This window comes from Chroicocephalus ridibundus, chromosome 5, assembly GCF_963924245.1.
Source record: "Chroicocephalus ridibundus chromosome 5, bChrRid1.1, whole genome shotgun sequence".
Classification (NCBI taxonomy): domain Eukaryota; kingdom Metazoa; phylum Chordata; class Aves; order Charadriiformes; family Laridae; genus Chroicocephalus; species Chroicocephalus ridibundus.
This window is the reverse complement of record NC_086288.1, coordinates 52583370-52598758: the sequence shown is the minus strand read 5'-3', so window position 1 is coordinate 52598758 and position 15389 is coordinate 52583370. Positions and strand designations below refer to the sequence as shown.

Sequence of the window (15389 nt, the reverse complement as noted above, 5' to 3'; positions counted from 1 at the left end):
GCTATAAAATCAAGAAAGAGTTTATGCCCTCTCTACCCCCCACTAGTACTGTACAGTACAGCATATTTTCATGCTGTGATCATCACTGTTTAGCTGCACAGCAGTTCTGCTAGATCAGAATTGCATCCAGGAACTCATGTTCTTTCCCCAATGTAATGAAAGCTCCAAGGAAGATGGTACACAATATGGATGCGCATCACAAAAAAAACTATAGCTTTGGTAACCTTTTCTCCCTCTAGTGGCTTCTGCACATTCCCACTCATGGGATATATTACCCTTCAGTATTACTGTAAAGACAAAAAAAACCCACCTTAATTACAAAGCAATTTAAAGACTGCTCTGCCAAATGAAGCACTAGACTCAGTCACTAGGCTGTAAAAATATGAATGTAATCCCATGTGGGCCACTTTGTATACTTTATTCCATGGCTGGAATGTGTCTGAGCATGCTGCGTAAAATCAGTTCTCACCACTTAAAAAAGGTCACAGGAAGATGAGGGCGTATAGTTTTCTAAAAGGCAGCATCTAACCCATCTGAATGGATGGGGTGGAATAGACAGTCTTACCTCTTCTCTTCACACAAAGCAAAAAGAGAGTCTGAATATCATTCTGTTATGAAAGCAAGTTAGTGCCCTAATATGCAAAAACATAGATTTTCCCTATTTCTGCAGTACCTAAAGAAGTACAGTGGTACATTCATCAATAATGACATCCCCTGACTATTTTCATTAAAGATTTAAGATGAGAACATAGTACTACTTCATCTTTATGAATTACTCTGAATAATGCTAAGTGCTTGCAACTCACACTTGCAAATGATTTCAAGACTTTCATGAGCTTTTCTCATCAGTTTCAACAGCCTTCAATAATATTGAAAAACAAAATTAAAATGCAAAATAGGTGCTGTAGCCTTAATGAGGAGACTAAATGCTAAAGCCATGTAGAAACATTTTAAATGTGTCTTGCAAACAAATTTGTTATTAATCAAAGAACAGAACGCCTGTTTTCTTAGTAAATAGACTTAAAAGAAAAGACTGAGAGCACTGGCTTCACAGTGCAAAAGCAATAAAAAATAATTTTTCTTTCCACACTGAAACCAAAATGTCCTGAAGTTCTGCATTCTAATCCACAAAAGATCTATGTCTGAGTGTCATACCAATGCAAAGATTTTGTTTATAACAGTGTGAAACAACTAATGAATCTCTACTGTCATCCACTTGAGCAGCAGTTGGATATTTTTAATCAGGTGAAAAAAAATTTTTTTCAAACAGATTTGAATGGTATGATGGACACTTGAATCAATCATATAAGCAAGACTTCCTCATGGAAGGACAATGCTTCTTGAAGACTAATTTGGAGTACGAGGTTCTGACTTGCCCTGAAGTCAGCAAATGTTTTAGATACAACTCTGCTACTAACTCTTTTAGTGTAAGATCAATGACCTCCACTTTACCAGAATCCCAGTTATCAACAGCAGCCTCCCATGAGATTAGTTCCCTCAATAGCAAAACGTGTATGTGACAAAGGGAACAGTCTGTAATTATGTTGGATGCTCATCCCACGCTTTTTTTTAAATCTTCTTGCTTTGGTTTATAGAAGCCTAATAGTAGACAAAACAAGTAGATGAAGCAGTAATTTGGAGTAAAATTTGAATTACAGTTTACTGGCAGAATGTTAGATTTGTGACCTAACAGTGGACACCATAATCACCAGTAACAACTATCCTCTGATGTAGGTTTAATGCTACTTGTATTGAGAGGTTTGCTGGAGTGAATTTTTATAACAAAATCGGGTTTTTCGGTTAAAGTTAGGAGTATATAACAGAAGTTTTTGACTAATGATTAGACTACATCTCTATAAAAATAGATGGCACTAAAATAATAACATTTGCAAGCCAGCCTCCTATAAAAAAGGAACCAGACTGAAGATCCAGACTGTTTCCATTCTTTTGCTGCTGGAGGTCAGAAGGAACTGAAATTGATAGAATGTCATGTCTCTTTTTATTGTAATGCCACTGCAACATTTGGAAACAATGAAGAGACAAGAAGAAATGTGAGAAAGCTCTTAACAGACTTCCAGCAGTACAACTCCAGAGCTGCTCTCAATTAAACAGGAATATGCAAAGCCTCTGCAAAGGAGAAAGAACCATATTATGTTCTTAATCTGAAATTTTTCAAATTATATAATACACGTTTAAATTTTAGTATGCAAATAATACCATAGGGTGTTGGGTTTAGGGTTTTTCTGGGAACCAGTATCAACATATTCTTACCTTTTTATCTTCTTTAGACTTCCTAATACTGTGCGAAGGGCCAAATTTGTTCTGCATGCAAAACATCTTCTTAGACCATTCGTTTTTATGAGATTTTAACTGCGGCTGACCAAAGCTGCCATCAACTCTGTATCTGTCAGCTGGAATCTTATTCATTGGTGGGGGAAGGGTTCCACAGTTAACACTTGACCAACCGTCCGTAGAATCAGTGTATGACTCCTGATCACTGGCATTTCCATGCTGCCATTCCTGTAAAACATGCACAGGCAACCACCTTTGATTGCCTATGCCTGCAGCATTTTTCTTTGCTGGGGGTACTGAATTTCGGGAGGAAACCAGTGGAACTTCAATACGAGCAGAAGGACTTAAGTGTTTGCTTACATTTTGGGACTTATCATTCTGAATTGCTTCTAAAGGAATGTTTCCTTCTTGTTCATGACAAAAGCCATTCCAATGGGAAGCAGGCTGATTTTGTCCCCTTCCTACTGGATTTTCCCATATGCTGTTAGGAATGTGTTTACTCGGATTGCTGCCTAAATCAACCACCAGAACTCTATTATTCTTCTCTTCTTGGTTAAAATTTCCAATTCCACTGTCGCTGTTACTGCTTGTACTATTATTCTGATGAGCATCTGCATCACCATCAAGAAAAGCCCTTGCACGCATTCCCTCAATCAATTCGCCCATATCCCTATACAGAACAGAAATAAACTGAAGAACAGGTAGAGACGATGTTGGAAACTCTAGACAGCCATTTGTGTCTGGATCTGCTGTACATTCTAGTCCGAAACGCCTTGCTATGCCCTGGTGAATTTTATGATGAAATAATTCAGGATCCACCATAAAAACATGGCAAGATGTCCTCAGAACCCCTTCATCTTCCTGAGCCAAGCTTGCATCATCATTTGTCTGCATTGTAACTAGTCCAAAGAATCTTCTATCATCTGGACAAACAGCACTGAATGCCAGTTTCTCCGCAGGATATTCTGCCACTACACCTGATTTATCACTGCAGAGCTGAATACAGTCATGCATTATCTTCATCATGACTAGTGAATGGATTTTTTGTTCTGCCCGCAGACGTCTCATGCATCCACGAATAGCCTGCAAACTCTCATTTTCCAAATTCGAGGTTGTTGAAGGAAGTTCAATTGAGCCTAGGTAACCTACAATCATGGCAACATTTAAAATGCTTGCATCTAATCCAAAGTCTTCCGCACTTTCCAGTCCAATTCTAAAAACTGAATCATCATTCAGGACTTTGGACATTTCTTCCTTTGACAGTAGGTTTGGATTGCTTATGCTTTCATTGCCAGTTTCAAATCTAATAGCAGCAGAATCTGAAAACGATCTTTGTTTTGGTGCAGTATTATCCACGTTACCAGCACAAAGAGTAGGATTCTCAAAGATCATGTTAAAAATGCCACCAGACTGCATTTCTTCAACAACTTTCTCTGCTCTGTTTATACCCAGAGCTTTAGAGTCAGGTTTGGGTTTCAGCCACCCCTTCCCATCATAAAAACCAACTTCTTCATCACTTGAACATGAATCTCTATGACTAATCCCTTCAGCAATGACCATGTGCAGGACTCCAGAACATTTTCCTATAAGTTTCACTACATCTTCATGAGAGGCTTTTTTCACATTGATTTCATTAACTGCAAATATCTGATCTCCTGCTTTAAGTCCAACATAATCTGCAGGGCTTCCTTTCATAACACAACTAAGAACACAAGGAGCTTGTCCTGAAAGGGTAAACCCATAACCTGCTCTTCCTCTAGCCACTTCCACGCTTCTTATCCGAGGAGGAGCATGCATGTTGAGTCGACGTTTTACTGTTTCCCCTGGCCTATACATTTTGGCTTTTTTTCCTGAAATAGGAAAACTTTTAATTAGTCCAGATCTTTGTCATGTTTCAAGAGTATCGCTCCTTCATCTGATGAAGCTCTAAAGAAAGAAAGAGGAAAAAAAAAAAAGACATTTTAATTCTCAATCATATTTCAGGGGTTTAGTATTCCCTTTACTGTTCAGAAATATTGCAAGTGAACTCTAGCAAAAACTACTGCTAGAGAATTAACACAATACTCAAAACAATTTGAAAAGAACAGGTACCACAGTCTTAATTTTACTGATGAGAAAGCAGTAGCAAATGTAAATACAGTGGCTGTCCAAAACGACAAAGTAACTGAATGTCAATGCAAAGAATGGAATCTAAGTCTTCTGGTGTACAGCCAGTGTTTTTATACTACAGCATGTTACATCTTCCACGTTATCTACCATTCAGTTAACTTCTGAGTTACTGCACCATTGCAATACCATATTTTACAGCACAGTGAAAATCCTGGATGAAGCTCATCTACCCTTTCCCAGCAACATAAAAATTAGAGCTCAAATGTATTTACGCAGCTATAGCCCACTCCAACTTTATACTCAATGTACAGAAACAGGTACCAAATGTATCCATGTAAACAGGTTAGAGAAATTACCCCTAGAGTTGCCTGTACCTCTCCAATGACTGAATGTAAAGACAGCTTAAAATAAGTATCTCAAACTTTCACCCATACATTTCAGTTACATATGCAACAACAATGGAGATCCAATCATGTATTAGACCAAAGGGATCCAAAATCAGATTTACTGTTACACCAACCAATTAATCCACTCAAAAATAACTTGTCAGAAAGCAAACACTATAAAAAAATGCATTTCAGTCAGTCATTCCAGCATCCATGTGTTTTAGTTTAGATAAAAACTTCCAAAAAAAGAGGAAAAAAGAAAGAACTCCACATGCTGCCAGTATTAATCTAGTCATGACTTTACAATTAAATGAAAGCAGCTTTACACGTACAGCAAGAAATAGTAGATTTCAGTATATTTTGGTGTTGACATTGAAGTCTGGATGTCTCGTTCTAATTATACTTAGGTAAATTCCATTGTTTTAGAGAGGTTTCTTCCACTAAGCAGGTTAAAATGCATTAAAATGTTTTAACACAAAGAACAGAAATGACAACTTGTTCAACTTTTGAAACTATCCCCTTGTTGCATGATCTTACTTCCACAGGCCTGGAGGATGACTGACTGAAATAACTGGAGGACTACAGCTACATAAAATTTCAATAAACCCGGTCTGAGCAAGTGAGAACTAATCTGAAAATAATTACTTCTCTGAGCTGGTCCCCAGGCTTATTCATAACTCAGTCACACTGTAACATACTTAAAGTGTATAAGGTACTTGAAAGCAAGTATCACGTATAGGTGAGCAAAATGTGGGCAACATTTTGGATAAACAGATGCACATTAAAAAATATATACATATATGTACACATACACACATTTGTTTATCGTATCTAAAGTCTTGAATTAGTGGACTCAACCCACTACGTGCATGGAAGAAAAATGACCAAGAAATCCTTCTGACATTGCTCTCAGCTACAGAAATAACAAAAAAACCCACACTCAAAATGTGATGCAATGCACAGCACACTACTTTCACAGTATTTCTGCCTGGGACATGACTTCAAAAGTTCCACAAAAAAAAAAAATACAATTTAGGATCAAAGTGTTAACTACATATGAGCTGTTTGATTACCCAATTTAAAAAAACACCGCTGTTCCTTGAATATTCTGCTAAACACTCAACTACAGGATGTGATGCCCTTAGGAATCTTCCAAATCCTAAACAGGACAACCGTGAGGATACTACAGAAGAGATTTACTTGGCTCTACTTTAGGGTTTTAGCTTGTATTTTTTTGAACAAAGGGGCATCAGGTTTTTATGTCTCCATGGTGCAGCTGTGACTGTTCAATGTAGTATGGTTTTTGCAAGTTGTTTTAATATAGCAATTATGTAGCTTTAATAACAACAGTTCCCCTATAATTTGAGAAAATAACTTAGCTTTAAGAAGTAATGAAACTTCACACTTAACCTTTGAATGGAAATCATAACATAAGAAATGCTTTGCAAACATTTAACCAAACTCACACATTGCTGTAAAAGACCCCTGTCAACTTGCATCCAGTCTCATGCCTTAAACATAGATTGACCTTTTCATGATGAGGCTAAAATTGTGAACCATGAGATGACTATGCATTCAGCTATCTCTAATTAGGTCTGGTACTTTCTCAGAATAATCATTAAGCATTTCAAAATATAGTTCTTCAACTAAAAAAAAAAATGAACCAACAAATACCTAACAGTAAATAAAAACCTGCTATCTAGGAGCATGAATATATCCATGTTTCCATTTGCCTTACAGTGAATATTTCTGTTCACAATTATCTGGAGAACAGCCTAATGTGTCCCTTGGGTACCCTCCAAAATTGTGCTGCTAACCTGGTCAACATAAAGCACTGTAGGATCTGGCACCTAAAAGTGTGCTACTAGCTTGCAAGAGGAAAGGAAACAATTAAAAGAATATTAGATTATAAATAATCTGATCCAAAAAATATAATAAAAAGCAGTAGTTACAAAAAAAATTAAGATTCAATATTGTAATGGTGAAGTGGCTGATAAGAAAAGAACAGATTTTTTTCAACTATCTTTCTAATATATAAAAAAATACCCTATATGCAACTATAAAAATCACACAATGCAAGCATAGTCAGGCTGCTCTTGGGAAGAAACAAACACCAGCATTGTCTTACCTCACAATTCCACATTTGCTACAAGAGGATTCCTTTTAACTCTATTGACAAGTCAATTTATCTACTTGCCTTCCTAACCTATGTCCCTTACACACCAAGCATTTATTCCAGATGGCAACCACTGATAAGGGAACGTCATTCCAAAACCTGACCATTATAAAAACAAAACAGCAGGCTGCTAATACATTACTTTTCTCTAATGATGAAGTTGCAGAGGTGTGAAGACTTCCAGCTATTAATTTGTGTAATTTTGTAAGTGTAAAGTTAGGAAGTAATTCAACGTTAAGGGGTTTTTTGCTATTAATGTATATATACACTAAAAAAAAAAAAAAAAAAAAAAGAAAATAAAAGAAAAAACTGTGTTACGTCACTGGAAAAGCGATCTCTTCCCTCCCTCAGTGGCTAAATATTATTCTGCATTTTTTGTGCCAATTACGCCCATGACAAATAACAGCTCACTAAATTTATCGAGGAAACTTCAAGACAAAAGACAAATGTAGCCCTTCAGCAAGAACCCTCAGCATTCAAATATGTTTCACTGCAACAATGCATGACAGGCAAATGGAAAAATTACGAAAATAGCGTTTCTCATAACCAGAGAGATTATAACAGAGATTAGCTGAGTTACAAACTGTTAAAAAACTAGTTCAAAACTAAATTATCAGATTATCTAATTGCCTAAATTTTCTTTTAATTTCTTTGCAGACTTGAAATCTGGAGCTAAAGAGATATGGCAAAAATTCCACAGTTTCAAAGCAATCATATGTCTGAATATCCTTTTCCTGTAATAGATTACAAAATGTGTAGTGTATGCAGTGAAACAAAGACATCATTTTAGTTGCACTGATACAAAGCTTTGCAGGTGTCTGCATGTTTACTAACACGTGAAATTGTTAGTGAACTATATAAGCCGTGATAACTGTCATAAGTAACCAAAGATAAAATTATTTGAGCTCTTGATTTTCAGTATAAATACTGAATCTTACTGACCCTACTAGTAATATACTACCATAATTACTTCTATTATAGCACTGAATTTTATTAATTTGGTAGCATATCTACATTCAGTCATATACAGTAAGGCAGAAAAATGGTTACACCACAATACTACACATGGACAAGCTTACTTCGACTTTCTGCTATCACTAAGTATGACAAAGTAAGCCTTAAAGAAAAAAGTCCATACAACAGAAAAAACCATTTGTATTAGTCAGATGATATATGCATTTTATAGGAGAAAACAGGCCTATAAAAGCATAATAATTTGTAATACATAGTAACTAAATCTTAAGCAAATAATATAGTTTTGTGACATTTCAATATACTTATTAAAAGCACAGAAAATACAGAATTCTTACTATCATATGAAAAACACTGCAAGTATAAAATTACTACTATGATTTCAGAAATTTCAGCAAAATTTGTACCAACACAGCTTAGTTTCATAACTACAAAATGTTTCACAGGACATTTCAGAGAGAAACACCAACATACACAAATTAAGAGGTTTTCAGCGATATGAAATAACATAATTTGCCCACATACATCAGCTTTGTCACAGAACTGGAAAACAAAAATAAACATTTGAGTTTTCTGCCAGCATACATTCTGGTCTACCATTTCAATCAATTATTTTGGCGGTATAAAACACCAAAAATACTAGTTGTGGTAGAATTGTACTTTATCCCACAAACGCTGCATTTCTTTCTGCAATGTTTTTACATATCCATGATAGCTTTACATGTCATTTTCAAACCCTCTACTACAGAGAAAATAATACTTATTTGCTTACTTTCAAGGAAGAGAGGTGGTTTGCTTCCCAATTCTGCTCTTCTTAACTCATAGCAACAAAAAGAGCAAACAGAAACAGGAGGCATGCTCCTGTTATGGTCTATGTTACACTATAACCTCAACACCTACAGAAGGCAGTGAGGGAGCATGTGAAGTTTAAGACTACATTACTGACCACCAGTTCATTTTGAAAAGCCTTTGGAAATGAACTGATACTCAGCACTCCAGTATCCATGTTAGTGTGCTGCTTTTTTTTTCTTTTCTGGTAAAGCAGAGAACTGTATGGCGTCACGTATTTTTTCAATAGTGAGACTGTAAGAGGAAAAAACATGCAAAGTGGAAGTATGTAGAGGAGAGAGACTGTTCCCTCACACACATCTTTGCAAAAGACTCTTCAGCATGGGTGCCGCTCATTAAGGCAGAACTAACTTTCACAAATTATGCCACTACAAAGATCAAATGAAGTTATAAAATTTGAATTCCACTCACTATTCAAATACGGTACATGTTTATAGACAAGTTACACGAGAAATATAACAGCACAACCTGTAGAAGACAACTACCAGTTGTTTGAGAACTTGGGCGGGACAACATTTTAATAAAAAAAATCTTATCAGCATTTCACAATTGGCAAAACATACCATTATGTTTCCTGTATAAGCAGCAACTGCTTTGCCAGAAAACAATTAGGCGTACCTAGTGCGATCATTCAAAAAATACTGACTTTAATTAGCAACAGCAGGCTAAAAAATTGTTGTTAATAAAAACTCTCCTCACACTGAAGCCAGTGTATAAAGCGTAAAGAACACATTTGCTGTTTTGTCTGACAAGTCTCATGGGACTAAGGACAAAGTTTTCTAAAGCTATTGTATAAACAGTCATGAGTTTACGACCCAGATTGTTTGATGTATTTAAGAACGTGAAAAGGTTTTGTTGGTAGTTAGGCTTTCCCCCCCGCACCCCGTTCTTTACTTGCAAATACGCTCCAAAGCTGCTGGGACGCCGCGGAAAACGGCAGCATTTCAGACTGGAGCAGCTCAGGAATAAAAGCGGCGGGGGAAAAGGCTCGGGATGGTCGGGGCTCCCGGCCACAGGCAGGAGCCGGGAGGGGCAGGTCCGACCCCTGCCGCAAAGGCTGCGGGAAAGCCGCTCCGAAAGTTACGCTGCCGGCTCCTCCGGCGGCACAGGGGGACCCGGCTTTGCAGCCCACCCCCCGGGGCACTCCGGCATCCGCGGGCTGACCTCGGCGGGGCCGGCAGCATCCCGGCGGGCGGAGGGCGAGCCGTCAGGCCGCCCAGCAGAGCCGAACGGAGGGAGGGGCGGTCAGCGGGTCCGCGCCGCCGCTCCCCGCCTCCAAGCAACGGTCCGCGGGGTTACACATTAACCGCCCCGCGGGGCCCGGGAGGGTGGAGCCGCGGGGAGGGGAGAAGCGGCAGCACCTGAGCCCGCAGGGAGCGTTTGAAAACTCAAGCGGTAAAACGACGGGAGGGCGAGGAGGACCCACGACCACCCGTCCCCTCCCTCAGCGCTGCCTCCCCCTCGGCGCCCTCCGCCGCGCTCCCCTCCCCCCCGACTCCCCTCACGCCGCCCATCGGCTGCTGCCCCCCTCCCTCCCTCCCGCCGCTCCCCGAGCCGGGTCCCGGGCCGGGCGGCCGGGGCTCCCCCACTCAGACCCACTCACCTCCGTCCCCCCCAGACTCCGGCTCACTCTACTGAGGCACCCGGTCACCGAGGAGATGGGCGCCGGACTCCGCCACACGGCGCGGCGGCCAATGGCTGCGCGGAGCTGTCAGTCACGGCGCTCAACCCGGCAGGGGTGGCGGTCGGGTTCCCGGACAGAGAAAGGGGAGAGACAATACCCCGCCCCAAAGAACTACAGCTCCCGGCGTGCCCTACGAGGCGCCCACTCCCTGCGGCTGTGGGCAGCGGGCCGCGCGGGGCATGCCGGGACACGTAGTTCTTTCTCCTCCCCCAGCTCCCTTGCCGCCGGCGCCGAGGGGAGTGCGCAGGCGCGGGCGCCCGCTGAGGGGGCGCGAGGCTGAGGCGGGAGGGAGAAGGTAAACGATCGGTGTCGCGCAGTTGCGACAGCTTGTTCGGTCCCCTCGGAGTCGGGAGGAGAAAGTGAAGCCGGTTCCTCGTATAAAAAGCCCAATGACGTTAGCTGGCAAGGGAGAGACTGGTTAGAATAGCCTGCAGCGCTGGAGTGGCGCTGAGGAGAAGGGGCAGGTTGGTCAGGGAGGACGGGCCGGGAGGCGTTCAGAGGTGCATCAAACAGGTATGCCATGTCTTTGAAGCCCAGGAAGAAAGTGAGACAGACCTTACAAGGTAAAGGTAAAAGTGGGAGGGAGCAAGGTGGCACTAGGATCAACCATGAAGCCATCCGATGATGGTGAGGAGGTACGTGAGGCATTGCATAGTAATTAAGTGTCCAAGGGGCAAGAGTAAAGTACATGTAAAGAGGAAGTTCAGCAGGGCACAGGCAACAAGTTTTCAAAGTACGTTGGAGACAGTTCTTTATTTCAAAAGGGCAGTATTAGAAAACCTTATTTTAAATAGGAGAAATAGGAAGAGGGGAAGATGGTACACAAAAAAGTGACAATCAGTTAAGAGATTCCCAAGGAAAATAAGGTCCAGAATAAAAGAAGAATTAACCTAATGTATTTGACTTTCCTACAGAACCTGAAAATACTTTGTGATCTTTGCAGAAGATTACAGTCTCTAGTAGTGGACAAGGAATTGCAGAAATCCTTTGTACATAGAGGATTTCTTCACTTAAGTCTATGCACTAGAACATGAAATGGAACTGAACCTACCAGGCACAAGGTGTAGAAGAGAGCTTACCTTTTCTTTAAGTTTTTTTCTGTCTCCAGGGCAGGATATGTATCCCACATCTCACTGCTGCTGTTAGATCATTAAGAAAACTTCTACATTTCAAAACTGTGGCTTGGTGGTTTAACTTCAGGAATTTTTTTAGTTTTTATCCAGTCTAGGAATTTTTTCCTAGTATCGCCTTCCCTTTCTGAAATGCTTACAGTATACTGGAGTCTTCAAGAAAAACAAAAAGCTTTTTGGAAAAAACGGGATCTTCCACCTCCACTCCTAGCTCCATCTTCTCATTCTGCTGTTTTTTTCTTTGACAGTCCATTCCAAGGGGGTTTCTACTAACATGAAACATTTCAGATTAACTTAGATCCCAGTTTTGTTATCTCTCTCACAAGGTTTAATGGGAAGAGCCTCTGAAGGGGAAAATAACTGAATAAAACACACATAGACCTCGTAATTTCTCCAGACATGCTGTGTCCTATAAAAGTAATTATTGAGGCTCAAAATTCCAAACGTAAAGAAGAAAATTGACTGATTGATTTTTAAACCTCACATGATTGATTCTTTCAGGTGTGGTACAATAATTAAAAAAAATACCCTAGAAATCTAAATTTGCCCAAAGAAGCAAAATATATATATAAAGATAGTTCTTTATCCCCTTGTCACAGGGACGAGAATTGCACTCTACAAACAAAAGGTGTTTTGGGTTGCCATTCCTTAATAACCTGATTATTTCCAGCTTCCATATGAGGTTGTCAAGACTTTCTGTCTTTTGCCTCTATTTCTGTTGCCTGTGCTACCTCAACAGAGCTAGCATTGACTTGCACTACCTCCTTGCCTACAGAAGGGAAGATTGGTCAACCATGTATTTCAAACAGTCTGACCTTGTAAACAGCTGTAACAGAAATCTCTTTGAAAGTGACAAAGGGGAATTGTAACTATTCCACAGAGGTATCTGCAGGTCTCCCATTGAGCCTTTATGAAGTTAATACTAAGAAATTATGCTTTATCTTGTTTTGAAGAAGAGGGGAGCTAGAAAGTGGCATCAGCATCTACTAACTAATATAATTACTTCATGGTAATGTCAGATTACCTCTTCCACAGATATTGAACCTGCCCTATTTGTGATAGCAAACAGAACTGATTGGACTTTTGTAATAGCACAGAAGTATGTAATTAGTGAGATTTCACAGAAGGCTTCTCTGTAGCAGAGCAGAATTTCCTACGTGAGTATTGCTCAGCAAGGAAGAAGCAAACACCCAAACTGATATGGAAACAGGTATGCTCACACAGCCTACTTACAGGCAGAAATATCCAACTCATCGTGAATGAATTTAGGGCTTTTCTTCAGTGTTTTTAGAAACGGTGATTAAGACTTTATGTTAGAATCTGGAACAAGGTGATTAATGGTCCCTCAGAAACCCACACAAGGTCTCAGCTGTAACTTGGCTTACTATTTTCACCACTGTTGGAGACAAGGAAGAAAGGGTGTGAAACAAAGTGATAAGGATTTGTGGCTTTGGGGCTGTAAAAGCTTTGGCGTATAAGCCTAAGTAGCTTAATGTTGGGTGTACAGACATCTCAATCACACTGAGGGTGGCTGTCACAAAACAGCTTGTCAGATTTGATCTGGAGAGATTTACAATGCGTCCTGTAATGAAGTGTGATTATTGCTGTCACAAACACCAGATGAGAAGTCAGAAAATAAAACTTAGTCCAGCATCTGATGCAAAGTCTATGGTTTTAATTACCATTGTTTAATTACCTTGGTTAAAGGAATGAAAGCATTGGTTGCTCAACAAATCTTTTATTTTAGACATACAGAAATATCCTCGCATAAATGTCAGTTTTCTCATTTAATGTTTTCAACATGTTCAAATAATAAAATTGTATGTAATTGTCAGCATTAAATGCTTCTTCAGTATACAAACCTCATTCCAAGTGTCCTAGCTTAATTTTGTTCTGAATATCAAGTAGGATTATATATCATATGCATTGTAGTTAGTTTGTGTTGACCAGTTAATACGTAGTTGGGAGCAAAATCCTCATTAGAGAACCTATTTCTTAAATGCCGAAAGTTCGTCCTCCTTCAGTTAACCATCAGAGTACAATCCAAAGGATCACTGAAGATCGTGTTTTCCGCACTGAGGACTGCAAGTTGAACACGTAGCCATCAATATCTTCCTTGGTTTACTAGTTAATCTAATCTTTAGAAATACCTTTCCCTTTATTTTAAACGTAGTCTTCTCCTTGGTGGGAGACACTCTTGGCAGTGGGAAAAGGAAGAAAATATTTTATATAAATGCATTTTAGTTTGGATGATGGTGTTTCCCACCCTAGCATACTGATGTAAAAAAAAAAAATCTTTACAAGGAGCTGTGAAGTAGTGGAACTAAACAGGGATACTGATCTCGTTAAATCTTGACAGGCCAATAGAGGACATATCCTCCCAATCCTATTTAGACATAAAAGGATTGATCTATCTACCTTGTTCATCTACTTGGCTTTGTAATTGTGACCTTACCTACTATGCTATTTAATTAAGCATTAAAATATAGTTAAATAGTTTTTATGTTGAAAGATTCTTGTGTGCACCCGCTCTTAAATATGTGAATGGTACCATTTGCAAAATTGAAAGTTTACAAGGTAAACAGTCGGAAGCATCTTCCTCGCTGTGAAAACAGGCACAGGTAGGCCATGGTCCTGACTGCTCCTTTCGATAGCACTGCAATATAAATAAAATTGTTTAGTATCCTAAAAGAATTTTTTTCCCTGCAATAGAATGTGCTGTATTTATTTTCCCAAATTCGCTAACATAAATCAAATTAAGCATTTTGTTACATACAAAAAATGAAAACAGCAATTATTGCTCACTGATCTCCATTTTTTTTTCCCTTACCCATGACTACGTGATCAAAGTTGGTGTCTTGTTAAACCTCCAGTGCTGATGGGCAACCCTAATACATATAACCAAACCATCTACTTCAAGTACACAAGCATACCTAGTATGCCTCTGCCAAGAACTGGAAACCCAAGAATTCATTTTGGCCTTACTGGTGTCAGGGGAAGCACAGAAATGTGTACCCCATCATTTCTTGTGGGCAAATAGTGCATACCCTAAATGCCTCAGTTCCTGAGGAATACCTTGCTAAGCCAGAATGATTTTAAATTCTTAATTTCATATTGTGTCATGGACACCTTCTAATACTGTTAAAACACACAAAAAATTTTAAAAAAATATTTTCTAGTATATTTAATTCTATTTTTTGCTCTGAAGGGATATCTCTGAAATACTACTGAAGGGTTTGTTTGTGGGGTTTTGAGTTTGGTTTTTTTTGTTTTTTTCAAGCCTTGGAGCTTTAATCTTATAATTCAAAATTGCTTGACTAATTACCCTGACATGGCCTTGCTGCTCCATTCAACCTGTGTCTTCAGTCCCATTGGGCTTTAAAATGTGTATCGTGTAGCAGCTGAACATACGTGTTCTGAAGAAGCACTGTATATGTTTGGTGCTGTAAGGAAAAGGGATGTCTCAGGGAAGTATTCCCTGGGGCTCTGTGGCGATGTGCTCTCCCCTTTTCCCCTTTCCTCCCCTCCCCGGCTCCTGCTCAAGCCATGGCCATCAGCAGGAGTTGTTATGAGTTGCACTTGAACTGTGGGAGATGGCTGGCAACATAACCAAAACACTGTCTGGAGTGGGAACCTAGGTATCTTGTTCCCATGCGAATACGGCTATAGGTCAATTATCTTACTCCATAAATAGCGGACAGACCAAGAGCCCTTTGAGCTCTCCTGCACGGCAGCGGGCTGCACAACAAGCTCTCCCCTTGAGTGGGGATGCTTGCTTAAGGTTCTACCCC

General features: G+C 39.7%; 1 protein-coding gene across 4 annotated transcripts in view; it reads right to left on the bottom strand.

Moving 5' to 3' along the window:
- RGS12 (regulator of G protein signaling 12) overlaps positions 1-10520 on the bottom strand; it is an 89723-nt gene extending 79203 nt beyond the window's left edge. For 2 of the 4 annotated variants that reach the window (XM_063335791.1, XM_063335790.1), the window contains exons 1-2: positions 10388-10520; positions 2272-4218 (exon numbers count right to left, since the gene is read on the bottom strand). In XM_063335791.1, coding sequence (XP_063191861.1) covers positions 2272-4128 — 1857 coding nt within the window. In that variant the 5' untranslated portion in view covers positions 4129-4218; positions 10388-10520. The remainder of the gene's footprint in view (positions 1-2271; positions 4219-10387) is intronic. The other 2 variants (XM_063335797.1, XM_063335789.1) reach the window with 2 other exon arrangements.
- Between the last annotated feature and the right edge of the window lie 4869 nt (positions 10521-15389).